This window comes from Diadema antillarum, unplaced genomic scaffold (genome assembly GCF_040938485.1).
Source record: "Diadema antillarum isolate AM-2024a unplaced genomic scaffold, OU_Dant_1.0 scf00000081, whole genome shotgun sequence".
In the NCBI taxonomy this organism is placed as follows: domain Eukaryota; kingdom Metazoa; phylum Echinodermata; class Echinoidea; order Diadematoida; family Diadematidae; genus Diadema; species Diadema antillarum.
Genome location: NW_027270970.1, coordinates 799127 through 817009, shown reverse-complemented (window position 1 = coordinate 817009; position 17883 = coordinate 799127). Strand labels below are relative to the sequence as shown.

General features: G+C 37.2%; 1 protein-coding gene across 1 annotated transcript in view; it reads left to right on the top strand.

The window, feature by feature from the left end:
• Positions 1 to 14032, top strand: part of LOC139717697 (phosducin-like protein) — a 44959-nt gene extending 30927 nt beyond the window's left edge. Inside the window, exon 8 of the mRNA XM_071629199.1 lies at positions 13594 to 14032. Coding sequence (XP_071485300.1) covers positions 13594 to 13681 — 88 coding nt within the window. The 3' untranslated portion in view covers positions 13682 to 14032. The remainder of the gene's footprint in view (positions 1 to 13593) is intronic.
• Positions 14033 to 17883: the final 3851 nt, after the last annotated feature.

Genomic DNA, 17883 nt, shown 5'->3' with positions numbered 1-17883 from the left:
GTCATGCACTTTAATTTGAAAAAGGCACATAAGTGCAAAGTCACTCTTATGGGCATGGAAACTCTAAGTGAATTTTTGTTCCCCCCCCCCCCCCCCATAAGGGGTACTGTTGTAGTTGGGCAAGGCAAGTTTGTATACTTGTGTGGATTTGCACCAGAATTTAACAAATCCAATGCAATTCCTGTATTGGCTATCAAATAACCAATTGTGTAGGATAACCTTACAGAAATGAACTGGCAGAAAGTCCTCCACAGTAGTCTTGTTTCTTTTCTTGTCTATTTTTATTGTGAGTATATGAAATTGTAAGATATGACATAGATGACTGTATAACTCATTTGCACAGTTTTGAGAGAAAATGCTGTACAGAAAAAAACAAGATAAGTTGATTACAGGCAAAGAGGAAACTCTGCAAAGAATTTAAATCCCCTCCACTTTCCTCTCCCCCCCCCCCCCCCACCAATCACTAGACTGATGAATCAACTTCTGCCTATTTCATATCAACACAGGTAGTCCTGAAGACTCCCAGAGGTGTCATTTTAGGATTTTACGATTGACAGATATTAAATGCTAAATGTGAAATAACAGCATGGCACCTTCCGTCCCTATCAGAGCCTGTTCAAAAAGTCTAGGGCTGTAGGAGTCTTGATTGGGAGACGCTGACACCAAGTCTGTGGATTTTATTCGTCTTGAGGCCCATTATCCCAGTTTTCTGTGCTTTATTACACATTACATGGCTCCATCAAAATGAGTTACTTTAATCTCCTGCCCATCTCTCTCTTTCTCCATCTCTTTATCTTTCTCCAACCTGTCCATCCATCTATCAACCTATCCATCTCTCTCTCTCTATTGATATATCACCTAATTACTATCTTTTCCCTTCCTGTCTGTTGTTGCTGTTACTTCCTCTAACTCATTTATGTTATATCCATGACATTATTACACATTTATATACAATCTGCCTAGCCCAAATGGCCTGATGGGATTTTCACCATGTACACTTTCACACAGGAAATCTGAGTACCCCTTTCATACTGAGCTCAAATTTTAGCCGACATTGACTGGGTGTAGCCTGTAAAGTCATTATTTATGGTACCCATAATGCCCTTTCAAACACACATTATGTTTGTCAGACTACAGTTAAAAAAGGTACTGTCTGGCAAGGATTCTCTTTCTAGCTCACCTGAGCCGAAGGCTCAAGTGAGCTATTGCGATCGCTCTTCGTCCGTCATCCGGCGTCCGTCGTGCGTCGTGCGTCGTCCGTCGTGCGTAAACTTTTTACATTTTCATCTTCTTCTTGAGAACCCCTTGACCGATTTTCATCAAACTTGGCAGGTAGCATCCCTAGGGGGATAGGATCTCAATTTGTTCAAGTGGGCACCATACCCTACCTGGGGGCCCCCAGAGGGGCCCAAACCCCCCAAAATGAAGGAATTTTAAAAAATCTTCTTCTCTAGAACCAGAAGTGATAGAGCTAAGTTAATACTATGAATTAGTACATTGATGACTGTAATTTCAAGTTTGTTCATTGCGGAATCAGGGGTGCCCCCCTTGGGACCCAGGGGAGGGGTCCTAATGGGGCCCAAATTGTACATTTTCATCTTTTTCTTAAAAATGCCATTATGAATTTTCACCAAAGTTGGCAGGTAGCATCCCTAGGGGAAAAGAATCTCATTCCCATCAAATGGGCACCAGGCCCCACCTGGGTGCCCCAGGGGGCCTAAATTTGGACCGAAATTGTAAATTTTCATCTTTTTCTTGAAAACCTTATCACAAATTTTCACCAAACTTGTCCGGTAGCATCCCTAGGGGGATAGAATCTCAATTCCATCAAATGGGCACCATGCTCCACCTGGGGGGCCCCAGGGGACCTAAATTTGGACCGAAATTGTAAATTTTCATCTTTTTCTTGAAAACCCTATCACAAATTTTCACCAAACTTGTCTGGTAGCATCCCTAGTGGGATAGAATCTCAATTCCATCAAATGGGCACCATGTTCCACCTGGGGGCCCCAGGGGTCCCCCCCCCCCCCTCCTGTAAGGAATTTTTACAGTTTTTCTCTGGAACCAGAAGTGATTGAGCTAAGTTGATACAATGAGTCAGTATATTGATGACTGTTGTTTCAAGTTTGTTCATGGGAAAATCAGGGGTGCCCTACCCCTTCCCCCTTCCACCCCCCTTGTGACCCAAGGAAGCTTGATGGGATTGAGGGGGGGGGGGGTCCAAATGTGTGCCTAAATTTTTATCTTGCTGAAAACAACATAATGGGTTTTCACCAAACTTGGCAAGTAGCATTCCCATGGGGATAAGATTCCAATGAATGGGCTCCATGCTCCCCCTGGGGGCCCCAGGGGGTCCAAACCTCCTAAATTAATGAATATTCAATAATGTTTTTCTCTAGTTCTAATCAAAAGTGGTGACTCCCCCCCCCCCCCCCCCCCCAATAATCCAACATTCTATAAAGTACAGTGTACTTGGTAGGTATTTTCTACCAGTGTGATGGAATATGTAAATGGACACCATGCCCCCAGCTCTCAAAGCTACCCCCACCATAAGTTTCCAATGTTCTCAGGTAAGATTCTGCAAGAATGCATGGAAGGTGAACTTGCGATACTCAGGTGAGCGCGTGACCCCCGGGTCTCTTGTTGCTTTATGACAGATACAAGAACACCAGTCTTTTAGCGCCTTTGAATGCTTCTACAGATAAATGGCGCTATATAAATGTTGTTTCATCATCGTCATCATCATCATCAGTCTTTAACATGTATCACAAGTATTTTTATCTGAAAAATTCCTACCAACGCCACGATTGGACAACTTTGTGCAATTTGCAAGGTTCACACTCCGTTACAATACATCACTTGATGTAATGGATGTAACACAGAGCAATAGCAGCATATTGCTAGCCCCGCGTGCACCTAGTCACCGCTCCCATGCATTCATCCATGACGATAAACTGGAGGTCATCTAACCATACTATGTGTGTATGTGTGCAACTGATACGATGCCATTTTTCAAGAGTGGACCCAATGATTTAGGAGCAATGAAACATGAATGTACATGTGTCATCAAAAAGCCCAAACAGACAAAAGTCTTGCATGGAATTTAAATATACTCAAAAAATTCCATAAATGGTAACCTCTGTCAAGGAAGGAGGTTATGTTTTTGATGGCAATTTTCAAGTTTCAAGTTCCAAGTTTCTTTATTTCACCAAGCAAAGAAGATATAAAAACAAACAAACACATACAACAACAACATTAAAATACAATTACAAAAATATCAGTTAAACAGTGTAAAAGGAATTGCTATGATAGGCAGCAGCCAGAAAGAAAATGTCCCTTATTTTCGGCTGACCTAAAAACATTCGTTAAATTTCTGTTACCAATGTGTTCGAATCAAGTAAAACATAAGAACAGGACAAGACCAAGACATGACAATCAACATACAATGACAAATAACAAAATACCTGATGTCTCATAACATAAAGGATAAAAACTGATGCTCTTAACTTAAATGAATTTGGTTGTAATTATTGAAGAGAATTTTTTTATAACCACATTTAAATATATTCAAAGAGTTAGCATTGTGTATTACAAAGGGGAGAGAATTCCACAGAATAGGACCACTGTAAACAATAGATCGTCGATAAAAAGATGTACGAGATAAAAGTGGGTGAAAATCACTCGCGGTTCGGGTATTGTAATTATGAATTTGATTATTGTATGTGAAAAAGTCCAAAAGAGTTTTTGGTAATATAAAATTCTTACATAAATACATAAAAATCCCCACTTGGTATTTATACATATCATTCAATTGCAATATTTTCAGGGATAAAAAGAGTGGTGGGGTATGGGCAAGATAAGAGGCATGGGCAATGATTCGTATTGCACGTTTTTGAAGTAGTAATAGTCTTTAGATATGACATTCATGAGCATTACCCCAAACAATTATTCCATAATACAAATAAGGTAAAATTATAGCATTATAAATTGATTTCAAAACAGACTTCGGGAGAAAACTAAGTTTGTACATTACACCAATATTTTTTGATAATTTATTACAAATATAATTAATATGATTAGACCAATTCAGCTTATTGTCTACAAAAACTCAAAGAAATTGCAGTGAAGAAACTTGCATGATTTGAGAACCACACATGTTAATAGATACAGTGTCAATGCTACATTTTTTCTTTGTAAATATCATAAAATTAGTTTTTGATATATTAATCAATAATTTGTTCATTCGCAGCCAACTTGTAACATATTGCAATTCCTTATTAAAAACCTCTTGTAAAGAATCCATATCATCATGAGCCAAAAATATGCTTGTGTCATCGGCAAATAAAATGCATTGTAAAATATTAGAAACATTTGGCAAATCATTTATATATAAAAGAAATAAAATAGGCCCAAGGATCGTTTGTCTGTTTGCAAAATTACTCAAAAAGTTGTGAATGGATTTGGATGAAACACAGGAAAAGTTGATGATGACACAAGGAACAGATGATTAAATTTAAGAATTTTTGCAGGATTGTTTTATATTTTGGCAGATTGGGTCAATGACCTTAGGAGTTCAAACTGCGCATATCTAAGGTTTCCATACACGCACTATAGCACGTGGTCTGCTCAAGGTGGCGCCGCACAGCAGGATTGTTAAGATGATGTTTAAACAGTAGGATTTTATATTGGGAAATTGGGCGCTTTTCAGCATCTGTGTATAGGTGGAAATGAGCTGCTTGTCGGAGGTTTGTGCACTCAGCTTTTCTAGTTTCATAGTTTTTTTTTCTTCACAGAACTCATGGGATGATGTCAAAGAACACATATATAATCATAGGTTTGTCATCCAGTTTTTCAAACGATGAATGCTTGTTATCTTCTATCCCACTTCTTCCATATAAAATGAAATATGTTCCGTTTCATGTTGTTTTCACATATCAGAGTTATAAACATAAATTGTAAATCTACAATTTGATGAACAGCCTAAACTGCTGCAATATTGTGCTTGTTCTTGATACTCGTTTGGAAAAAAAAAATCACAAGGACTTCGAAAATTGCTAATGGTAAAACAGAATTTTCTAGTCTGGATTTGATTTAGAACAGAGGGCATTTCTGATGGTTTTAAAACTATATTTTTTTGATTGAGAATTCAGGCCAGTTTCTTTCAAACTCTGATTGAGAAAACTTCATGACTTTTTTTTTTTTTTTTTTTTAAAGATGGATCCTGGTTATATTGTAGGTCTGATGGTTTAAGATAGCTTTTGACACTCTCACCACTAGTTACCATCTCTAGTATCGTATCCATAAATCTAGGTCTGTTATAACATGTTCTCTTGCATCCTTGAATGTATTTTGCTCAATCAGTGACTTCATGTAGCAATAGATATCTCCAGTGTTTCCCTCATTTCACTGATGTCTATGAGTGGAGGTCATCCTCCAAGCTAAAATGATGCATATGACTCCAGTATTATCACCACATATCTACAGATATTGAGATTAAACATCCACCTCCAGAAACGTGTTTGACATGCTCTTTGGAGTAAGGACACCGATTTCAATCAGCTCTGCCTATTTTGTACATGTTTATTTAGCGACTCCTCTCACCTGTTAGTGGTGTGGATAGCTATGAACACCATCCATGTTTACATTTCAAAGACTCTAGGGACTTGATTTATGCTATTTTTAGCACACAATTTCCTGTTCTACGATTGTACCTTCCATCAATGTTTGACCTTGTTATACAACTTTGTTGAATAATGACACAGAAATTCAGTTCACCTAGATCTTGAAATAACATTCCTTCTGGTATTCAAAGATGATGAATTACATGCATGCATCATAGATGACAAATTCAGATTGTCTAAAACTCTGAAGTGACAGTTTACTACATGTTTGAAGCATTTAAGTGAATGGTCTTGTGAAAAACATCATTTTGATGATTTTTTTTTTCTGTCAAGTAAGAACACTACCTTCTCAGTTTCAACCTGCATATATTTGATTAGCTTATTCTTACAATTCAAACAATTCTTATGATGATTCATTCACACAGTCAAAAAGACTATGCTTGTCTATTTTTGATGCTTCCTGCTATTTCTTTGCCCATGTGTGAGTCCTATATCCCACTTCACAGTTCAGGTGTGTGTTAACACCCAGCTATCTGGGTCTGCAACATTTATAGAATGAATGATTTGAATTTTGCTCAGCACGATACCAGAAGGAGCGGATGAGAGAGTGGAGGGGAAGTGTGTAGCAGTGCCTGGATGAATATGACCTGGGTTTTTAGCCGTCGGCGCAGGCCAAATTAATGTCAAAAGTGACAGAATGGTGTTAGTTTGTATTGCCCTGTTGGTTTCTGCGATGGAACGGCATCCTTCTTACTACCCTGTGTATTGTATTAAAGACTGAGTATAGACTTGAGAATCCTGAACAAATTTATGGGAAAACATAATTCATTGTGTCTCCTTCATGACAAAGAAAGTATCATTTAACATTTGTGAGGTAAAGGTTCAAAGGGAAAATTATTTCATGACCTTTATGCTTTGTCAATCAATAACTGCCATGTTTTCCATTTCCAAGATGTTACCATATTTATCATGATAGTATTTTTACACATGTTTTTCTATCCAAGTTGTGATCTAATATTTTCAGCTCATTTAGTCTTTGTTTTATTCTTTTAGTTTATGTGTTCCAGAGTAAATAGAATCACATAATTTTATGTTCAGAACAAAATGTAAGCGATCTGTCCTATGGTTTAATGTGATCTTCAATTCAGTTATAGAAAAGAAGGTGCAGATTCTAAATGTTTTGTTTATAGAGCCAAGCAATGTGTAGAATGTATGAGATCCACATGTATTTGACTGGCAAAGTGGAGAAGATCATCCTACATGAGAACAAATATGAAGTGCAAGTAATCAGGATCAGCCTTTATGATATCATGCCATCCAGAACATATTGATTTATTACCAGTGGGCCAACTTCATACATTGATAACCTATAAGGGGGGTTCACACGTACACCGATTAACGGGGTACAAATCTCGAGATTTGCATCGCGATCGGTATCTCAAGTTTTTTGCACGTGTAGACACAAAAAACCCGAAAATTAGGGCAACCAGCATCGCAATGCCAATCCCAAGAAATCTTGTGCTAATTCCTCAATTAGTGGGCTAATTTGCCTAGCGCCGGTACATGTGAACAGTCGGGTTTAGAATCTCGAGTTTTTATATCCCATAATGCAATGCGCACATCACAACAGCGAGACCTCTGTGAAAAGGTCCTTAACCTCTTTGACGCACCACAACAACAGCGCGCGAACCACACCACTTACGCGCAAAAAGCAATGGGCAAAAGAGAAGCGCAGGTAGTGAAGTGTGCTGTGTGACGCAGTTTCCAGGTTTGGCTGTTATCTCAATCGGCAATTAGCGGGATAATTCTGTACGTGTTAACGGTCGCAAAAAACTCGAGATTCCGAGCGTGATCGCTATCCCGCTAATTTGGAGCATCTGAACGGTTGCAAAAAAATCTTGAGATATGGAGCGCGATCATCATCCCACTATTTTGTACGTGTGAATCCGGCTATAGTAGTAGATACCTCTGATGTCTATTTTCAACACACACAAATTCACCTTGAGATCATTGTAAACCTACTTGGTACATATGGTAGTGTGATAAAACTAATGGTACACTTCATTTCTTTACAAAGCCCTTCTACCTTGAGTCATATATCCAGACCTCCCAACCATTCTGAATTTGACCATTCCCAGTTCTTGTTCCAATTGGAGTTTCCTGTTTTTCTGGATAATTTTACTGCACACTCCTATGGGAACTCCTCTTCCTTTCCTACTTTTAAAGCCAAGTCATCCCTGTTATTCAGTCAGAGAGATTGGGGGTCTGTATACCGTCACAAGAATGGATTGAATCAAACACAGGGCGCGGTCAGACTGGCAAAAAATTGAGAAGTTTAACATCGCGAAGTTTGGGTCATTGGTACGCAAGAAAGAAGAAAGAGCGTGCCGTCCGATGGCTAGTGATTGTGACGTAACAATGCACATCTGTACATGACAATGGCCTCACGCTTCGGAGACACCGTGCACAAACAGATCGAGAAGTTTGTCGGGGGTGAGGGAAGTATCCCTAGTTGAAGTGGGAAGTTTTGCGAGAAGTTTGCGGTCACACTAGCGAAACTTCGAGATCTTAAAGATCGCGATCTTAAACTTCTCGATCTTTTGCCAGTCTGACGATGCCTTCTGACTAACTTGAGGAGCCATTGTAGCTCAGTGACTAAACCACACACCCTTAATCATGAGGTTCCTGGTTCAAGTCTGTTGGTAGATGTCTTTTAGCTCTTTGGCAAGGCACTTTATCTGAGTGCCTAGTCCTTCAACAGGGACTTAAAGTCATTGACCCTATAGTAGCATGATCATTAAAAGCATTTAAAGTGCTAGACGAGGATGGACTGATTTTGCTACTACACACATTTCCCATAGACACCTGCCGGAGTATACTCGGGACTCGTCTTCAACGGGTTAATGGCCACTTTGAATAAATCCAAACCAATTTTACCCCTTGCCCTGCATATCTTAATCCTAATTTAGTTATGACTTTTCTGCTGTTAGGATTCTGACTAGAAATTGCGATAGCAAATGTCATGGTAAGTATCTTAGCTGGCTTTGGGCACAAATATACATCAGTGAAAATTCAAGAATTACTCCCAAGCCCCCCCCCCCACCCCCCCGCATAGATCTTGTTAGATATGAACAGCAATTTTCATCGTCTTTGTTTCTAGTTTTTGTGATGTGTGAAAATGTCTCTTTAGGCCAGAGACTCAGCTTGGTAAGAATTCAGGCACAGGAATGGTCAAATGCACTAATTGATGCATTCTAGATTTTTATTTAAAAAAATTTTTAGTCTACATCAAGACAAAAGATATGTTCTTTCAGTTTCAGCGGCGTTTGTAAGCAGAATGAAATCTCTCCTTCTGGCAAGGTATGTGTGTGAGTGTGTGTGTTGGGGGGTGAGGGGTAGGGAACACTGATGCAGGGACAAGAATATCGACCTTTACATTCTATTTATAGTTTTACATTTATGTATTTATTTATTTTGGTGAGGCACACTTGCCAGGAAATGCAATGAATCAAATCAAATTTGTTTGAGGAGTAGGAGCAAATTTTTGATGGACCAGGTCCATTTGCTGCATGAATTTTCATCCCTCTACTCCGTGAAATCACACTGTTTTTTTGCTTGTTTGTTTTGTTTTTTTGCGCAAATAAGGTATAGTGTATGTCACTGACGTATGCACCATTTTTGTTTGGCTAGGATATGGAATTTCCACTGCAGTAAAACAACATCGTGCTTACAATCTGCTCTTTTGAAAACAAAAATGTACTTTTCTGTTGTGTGTATGCGTGTAGCTGTGGGTGTGATTCTGTGCAACAACAGACAAGAACTCTTTAAGCAAGAGAACAGAAGAGCCATGACAAAATTAGTTCAAGTTGATTTGCAGAAAGGGGAATAACAGTCATAAAATTTTGCCCCTTCTACTAGAATATAAGAATCTGCATTGATCATAGAGTAAAAATGAATTTTTGTAGTTATATTCTCTGTGATTTCATCAATTCACCTGTGATTGAATCACGCAGCCTTAGTGCAAATATTTAGATCGCAGTGTCAACCCTTCGTGTATAATTTGTGACCCTGCACCTCAAAACAAACAAAAAGTTGCCAGACATGAATTCTTAGTTAAGACCATATTCTGAAAGAGCAGACTTTAAGCTTTAAAATGATGTATAATTCAAATCAAATGGACTCTCCTAACCTATCTAAATATTGGAAAGAAAGCACAAACTCAGGAAAAGTGTGAACTGAGAAAAGAGGCTCTGAAGTACAGTGTCTATTCAAGCGCTTAATCTTTACCAAACCGTGCTGGCTGTGCGATGAATGGGACAAAAAACAGGAAGTAAACAACCAGAGTAACAACAATGAAGGGATTATCAGATTAAACTGAAATTAAGCATGCCTCATTAACACATTCTGTTCTTAATTAATGTCAACTTTCAAAGCAGTAGCACTATCCTTTCAAAGTTATTAGAGTTGAAAGTGAAGAGTGTGGACAAGGTTTTTCTGAAATGAAAAAAAGGATTCTAAAGACACACCTAATCACACTATTCTACCAAAAATGTTCGAGATAAACTGCTAAAAAAACACACTTTCCTACCCGTTTTATGATACCAAATTTTAGCATAATGTAAAAGAAGACCCTCTCTTTTAGAAAATATGAAAAAGTCAAGTTCGGCTAGGTTGATCCACTTCACTTATTTTCAGTCCTCACGCAAAATCAGTGTTTGCGACTTTATGTTCGTTTTGAGGTGCACAGTCACATTTATTGTTATTTGTGCATTTTTATGCTTTACGGATGATTTCCTTCCAGAGTGTAAAAGATGCATTTTTAAGTCATCTGCAAAATCACAAGAGCTAGTTTATGATAAGTTATATGTGTGATCAGTGACAGTTTCTCTTGTAGATTTGTTGTGAATGACAGAGCAGTGGCTTTTGTAGGGAATTTGTAGACATTCTAAAACTTTGAAGGGGATAGAATGAAGACTAGTGATATCTGTACTCATTATGGCCCATAAGTCAGACATGGAGTGTAGATAGCAGTTGCACTATAGATGATGATATGATATAAAGCACTGTGAAACAACTAAACTAGTTTACAGTTGTATAAGAACGCTGTACAAATGTAATCATTGTATTGTAGCTGCACACATTTATCATTGAATTTCTGTCATTTGTGGATGCACCACATACATTAAGCTTTCTTAAGTCTTCTTTGTAGAGCATCTAGTGCAGAGTTCCCTTACTAAAAGAGTCTAATCCTTCTAGAATTAATGATCCGAGTCAAAACACATTGTGACTTGGATCTTCTCAGTAATGAGTGTGGATACTAGGTTTGAGATATTTTCATTATCACAAATACTTTCTTACTTTTCAGTCTTCAGTCTTAATGAAATATAGTTATAAATTCTTTCAAACTGAAAATGTGTTAGATACATTCAGAACCTTTCCTAGTTCTTCAACAAAAATTCACAATCTGTGCTCCCCGAAAAACAAAACAAAACAAAACAAAACAAACCTTTAGGTTGCCTCTTTTTATAGCAATTTAAGATTTAAAAGTGTACTTACTGACAGAAATGTTTTTGGACCTAATGGATTGAACAAAGGCATGGTATCATCAACTTCCTTTGGCCATTAGATATGAATATTGCATGTGGCATTGTGGTAAGGAATATTCTAAGCATTAAAAATAAAAGGAGCATCAACATTTTACTAGGATGTGAGATTAGCTGGAAATGGACTCTGTATCTGATCCCTGAATTCTGCATAAAACGGCATGGAAGAGTGGATGTGAGTAGAGTTTGTCTGTCTGTAAGTCAGTCTTTCTGTGATGGTCTCTGTGGATAGCAATTTCATCTCTATTCTCACATGTCACATTGCATTGTTTTGGCAATCTCTTTTTATGTGCATCTACTTTAGCATTCTAAGCAACTGAACAGTACCATGAAGGAGTTGCTCTAAACCATGTAATGCTCTGTGAAAATGATCATACTTCATATTGCTTTTATTCCCATTAGCACTACGAACAGTCATTCACCAGAGGCGCTGTATGAGATGATTGTGCCCTTGGTGATTTCATTTGCCTCACAGCTTGTATTCCTATGACATTTATACACTGTACTTAGAATTTATGCAGATTACTCTGCTGAAGGACATGGTGTAAAGCAAGAGTCTCTAGTTTCCATAGATACTAGCTCTCTAAGGTCCTTCTTTTTGTTGCCTCTGAATACAATGGCAGACTTCCAGGTCCCTCTTATTTTACCAATCGCATCTAGTCATCAACCCTTACTGTGTTTTGTTGTCAATTTGCAGGCATGCTGGAAAGCTTTCTTCGCCAATTGGCACAAATGTCAGGAAACTATTATTATTATCATTATCATTATTATTATTATTATTATTATTATTATTATTATTATTATCGTTATCATTATTATTATTATTATTATTATCATTATCATTATTATTATTATCATTGTTATTATCATCATCATCATTATTGTTATCATTTGTGTAATAATTATTATTATATTTCATTTTATTATTTTATTTATTTATTTATTTATTTATTTATTTATTTATTTATTTATTTATCTATCTATTTGGTCATAATACATTTGTCAACGAATGGAGATTACCTCATCCCCTAATCCCTGTTGTGTCATGGTGTGGACTCAGGTACAATGTACATTGTTACACCTGATGAGTGGGTTTGCTAACTTTACACTAAGGTCAACTTTGGATGGGTTTTAATACTGAATGCTGATGAAAGAGCTTTGCAAGATTAAAGGTATCGTACAGTTTTGGTTGAGACCTAATTTCAAGTTTCTAACATTTTTAGGTGAAATAATGAGAAACCTCTCGTGAAACATGAAAGAGCATGTAATTCTATGAGGAATTCAACGTTTATTTGATGAAAATTGGTTTTGAAATGGCTGAGATATCCAAAAAAGAGCGATTCTAATAAAGTGTAGGACCCACACTTTCTTACGATCGCTTTGTTTTACTTTGTTTTTGGATGTTTCAGTCATTCCAAACCTGATTTTCATCAAATAAACTTTGAATTCCTCTCAAAATGGTACGCTCTGTACTATATCATAAGTGTTTTCTTGGTATCTCGCAAAAAGTTAAAAGCCCACTTCTCATCTCCACCAATACTGTACTATCCCTTTAACTACTGTAGGTGTCTGGGTACATGAGGGGTTTGAAAAAAAAAAAGCATCTCATTGGTTGAAACTTAGATGTGGGTATCATGTTTTGCTTTTGATTGTTTCCATTTTATTGTGGCAAGCGCAACAGCTAAAACAACTTTGATGGTGATGGATTAATGAATTATTCAAATGATGAGTAACTAGTAATAATACAAGTAGTGATGGAAATGATAAGTAATAGTGATAACGATGGTGATGTTAGCAGGACTGTAATGATAATTTCTTCATCTGAAAGGAGTTGAGTCTGTCTCCCTCGGTCTAATTACCAGGGTAGAGATGCTAAGTTATCAGCATTAGACACTGCTCTATACCCAGAGGCCTCTAACATAGTTATTACCTCATAATAACGAGGTATCCATTTTATATGAACCTTGGTCACATGAGACAGACTGGATAAAAAACTAGTTTTCAGCCTTACGTGCCAGACATGATATCAATTTTAGGATCTTTGGCATTTTCTTTTTCTTTTTTTTTCATGCTTCAACTGTGTCCCTTTTTGAACCACAGACAATAAACTGGAGAGAGTTTCAAGCAGACAGTACAAATAAGATTCAAGGGTGGAAGGATTTCAGTATAACCTTCCTTTTCCAGACTTATTCTTCCAACATGCTAATGGGCATGTTTGTGCATTTATGTGATTGTGTACATATATGTTGCATAATTCTGATTGAAAGTTACTTCCATTACCAATGAGGATGTGTGTATGTGTGTATGTCTCTCTGTCTGTCTGTTATGGAAATGAGGACTTGTCTTATTGTCTTATTATTAACATACAGACATGGACTACTGCCCAACAAGGAGGAGGCAAAGGTCATTATGGGTCATATGGAGGTAGAGGAGGACAGTGACCTCGAGCTGGACTGAGCTGACCATCTGAGCTGACCAGCCATCCCTCCCTCCAAAGTGCTCTAAAGCCAAATCAACCGTAACATCTGAAGGACTTTCTGCTGGCATTGCTGTCTGTATTGACATCCCATCTCACAGAGTAAAGAGACAGACTAAAGCTGCTTTGAGCTGCAAGCTGCACTGTAGTTTTCTTGCGATCAAGTCAGCAAGTTATGGTTGTAGAATGTAGAACCAATTTTCACAACTGCAAGTGTCTAAGTTGCATGCTTCCTCGTGTGTATAGAAGATGTGAAAATTGGTTGTCCTGGTGGTGCAAAGGGTAAAATTACCCTCAGAATAGTGTGTAGCAGATTACACAAATGTTTTTTCAGTTGTAAGTTGCAGCAAACCCACTCTTGACAATTAGAATAATACAAAACACTTTGATCATGATTAATTTTAGGGAAGATCATTCAGATGTTATGATATAAGAGGTAAAAGTCATTTTTAATTGCAGATTTCATACAAGAACAGTCATATGTATATAAATGAAATGAATTTGAATGTTTATATTAACACCCTTGCCATTCAAACCTCTGTGTTGATGAGAAATTCAAGAGAAGGGACCAATTAAGGAAGACTTATCATATTCTATTAGAATCCATATTTTCTGTACTGCAAATGGCAAAATCCTCTAAGCATTTGAGAAAGGAGATCATAGAAGAGAGATAGAGAGAATATTGTTTCACATGACAAATTACATAAAATCAATATAAAAGCCTCAGGAAGACGTGTCTTCAAAATGTCCGTGAGTTGTTTTCTTTTCATGGTTGCCTCAGAGAGGTGAACTCGTGTTTTATATCTGTTAAGTGAGTGTGATACAACAACAGCCCAGCTAGCAATCATTGAAAGTCAGTTTAACTTCTTTTTGCAAAAGAAGAATAAAGAGTAAGATTGAATATATTGCTCATGAAATAGAGTGCACTAGAAGTGTTTTTCTTTCTTCACATCAGAAGAGAGTAAGAGCATGAAAAAAAGCATGACTCTGAATCTTGCTTCTTGTTGCAGGTTGATTCGTAAAAGTGTATGATCTGATAATGTTGTATCAGATCTCAATAAATGGTATAATGTGACTTATTATGTTAATAATTAATAGATCATATACTCATGTATAGCATGTGATGCTATGATTCATGAGCTAACAATGTGATGGTTGATTCAAATCACTTGAGTTGTCTATTGAAGACCAAATTGCATAACTTAACAACATTCAAGCTTTCAAATAGCCATACTTTCTTTCTGTTTGTGTGATGTTTGCAAAACGTTATGTGAAAAGAATGTTAATCTGTCAGGTGCATTCATCTTCAAAGCAACTTAAATGCACATTTTTTAATGCATTTAAAAAAAATCATTAATTGTACATATGTTTGTCAACTGTGGTTAGTTCTGATAGTCAGTGCACTGATATTCTCAAATTGTGTCAAATTCCCAAATGTTCTTGATATCCTAAAGCTAGCAATATGCAACAAGTTGATGTAAATTTAGTGAAGATGATAAACATTCAAAAAGTGCCAATATGTGAATTGGTGTGTGGTAACAAGCGTGATGATATGTGATGTTGGTAAATTGTCAACTTAGAATCATTATATCAGAAATGCTATTTTCTGTATTGAGTGTCAAAGCATCTATCCATTCAGTGAGTTTTAAGGCATTATTCCATAGATGTAGTGCATAACAATTAAACCCACCTGTAGTGGAGAAACAATGGACACAAATGAAGTGGCCACTACAGACAGGTGGCTACTAAAGACTTATATGCCGTAAGGGAGTGTGAATATCTTTGGGGGATTTGTGGTCATTACATGTACGTGTTGTTGTGGTTTGTTTGTTTGTTTGTTTGTTTTTTAGAGAGAGATTTGACTGGGCATAGTCTCATCCTGTGAGAAAAAAAAAAGTCCAAGACCTTTGAAGGTCTTTTCTTCTAATTTCTTGCATTTATTCTTAGGATGTGAGTAAATCTACAAGAGCCTCCCAGACCTGTTTTTGGTCAATGACCCCCAGGATACGGTATAACCAGGTAGACTACTGACTAACCTGTGGCATACCTTGCCCACTGACGGCTAGGGTATGAAGACATCAGTCAGCAGGCTATCTAGCAGAGTAATTGACATATGCATGGCCATGCACTTGCATGGTCCTAGCCATGATTAGATTAGAGAAGGTCATAGCTGTAGATTAAGAGGGTCACAGTCTCATCAGAGGGGTGATGTAATGGTGGTAATGTATTCAGCACGGCTGATGCAGAAAAGATTGGACCATTATTAGATTATTGCGCAGTGGGATGCCTCGCCCTCACACAATGCTTCCCACCCCCAGGGGATGGGAGAGTCAGTGGGCATCTGCATTATTTGCCAAAATTAGCTTCATTAAAGTTTTATCATTTCATTCTCATACTTGATTATTTGTTAATTTTGCAAACAGAGTGGAGATTACCCAGTTAGATAGGCTATGGCTGCACTATGTTTTATGTACTGGTTGTACATCATGCAGCTTTTTATGTGTCAAACTCTATTAGGATAGACCTGTGAAAAGGGTAATGCTGCCCTAAATAACCTTCTTTATACCTCTAGAACTCTCTGCCTGTGTTGGCAGAAAGTGCTGCAGCCTTTATTATTTAGTAAGCTAGTGTTTGACACATCTTTTTATTTTTAATCCACTGTTTTATATAAGGAGAAAAAATGGCTGTACTGTGTCATTTTGTTAGTCTTATAAACCTTTCCTTGCAGATGTGAATACCAAATGTATGATAATCTGCAGTGATATTGTTCTGATTTGATGTGCTGTATTACCTGACCTGAAACAAATAACTAATTTTGAGCACTACTAACATAAATACTGAAATATTGCGTGGTTGTTTCATGCAATGCTATTTTCAGTTCTAATGTTAATCCTATGATAATGAAGGGGTTCTTTTGTGAATTCAATTTTGAAATCACAGACCATACCTTGAACAGCTGAGTTAGAGTGCCTGAAGTGAACACGTAATTCATTATGCATTCTGAACAAAATGAGATTTGAAAAGAAATATGGATGTTGCATGAAGTCCAATGTTTCAATAGCAGAAACCATATCTTAGAAAGTTTTCTGTTTTCAGGGTAAAATAAAGGTATATTTTCAGCACTACACTGAAGAAAATATCACCTTTTGGCACTAAAGTGAACAGAGCTTCAATAATTATGAAAAGTCTTTCAGTGGTTAAAACACAAAGAAAAAAACAAGAACCGTATTCATATTCATGAAATTTTGTCAAATTTTGTCAATCAGTTGCAAACAAGAAACACTGACCATTTCTCTCTATTTCTTTTGCTCTCTACAAGTGTGAACAAGCTGGTGTCACATTTGAGACATTTTTCTGTGTGGACTCTGTCTTACCTTCACGGTTTTCAATCATCAGAAAAGCTACATGATTGTCCCTTCTAACATTTCACAAGCAAACCTGGTCTAGTGAATCATAATCAGCAAAGCTGTGCCCAGAAATGAGTCTCGCTGTCTTTCCCTCCCTCTCTCTCCCTCCCTCCCTCTTTCTTTCTCTCCCCCACCCCCCCCCCCCTCTCTCTCTCTCTCTTAGACGGTCTCTATAAATTAGATCAATTTTGAATTTTCCATTTCAATAATCAGATCATTTCAGTTATTTTGGCATGCCAGTCATATGGAAAAGAAAATTTAGATGGAGTAGAAAAAGATATTGCAATATAAGTTTATCTTTTTGTTTTTGTGTGTGTTTGTGTTGTTTCTTTGTTTGTTTTTTGTTTTGTAAGTATGAAACTTGTTTTGTCCACAGAATACATGTTTTATGGATTTCAATCAATGTGGGATATGCCTTGCTTTCACATCAATGTCATCCCCCATTCACCCTACATATACCACCACCGCTACCAAGCAAGCAAGGAAATGGATTGTTCAATTGTATATTTATTGGGTCATACCTTTGAATCCTGACAAAAATGCACGAATAAGTAATAATCAATCAGTATGGTGAAAGGGATGGTGTATTTTTGGTTGAGAGGGGCTTCAGGTTTCAAACTTTTTTGTGAGATAATGACAAACTTCTGAAATATGAAAGTGCATATAAATCAATGAGGAATTCAAAGTTTATTTGATGAAAATTGGTTTTGAAATGGCTGAGATATCCAAAAACAAAGTGGTCCTAATAAAAGGTGTGACCCACCTCTTATTAGGAC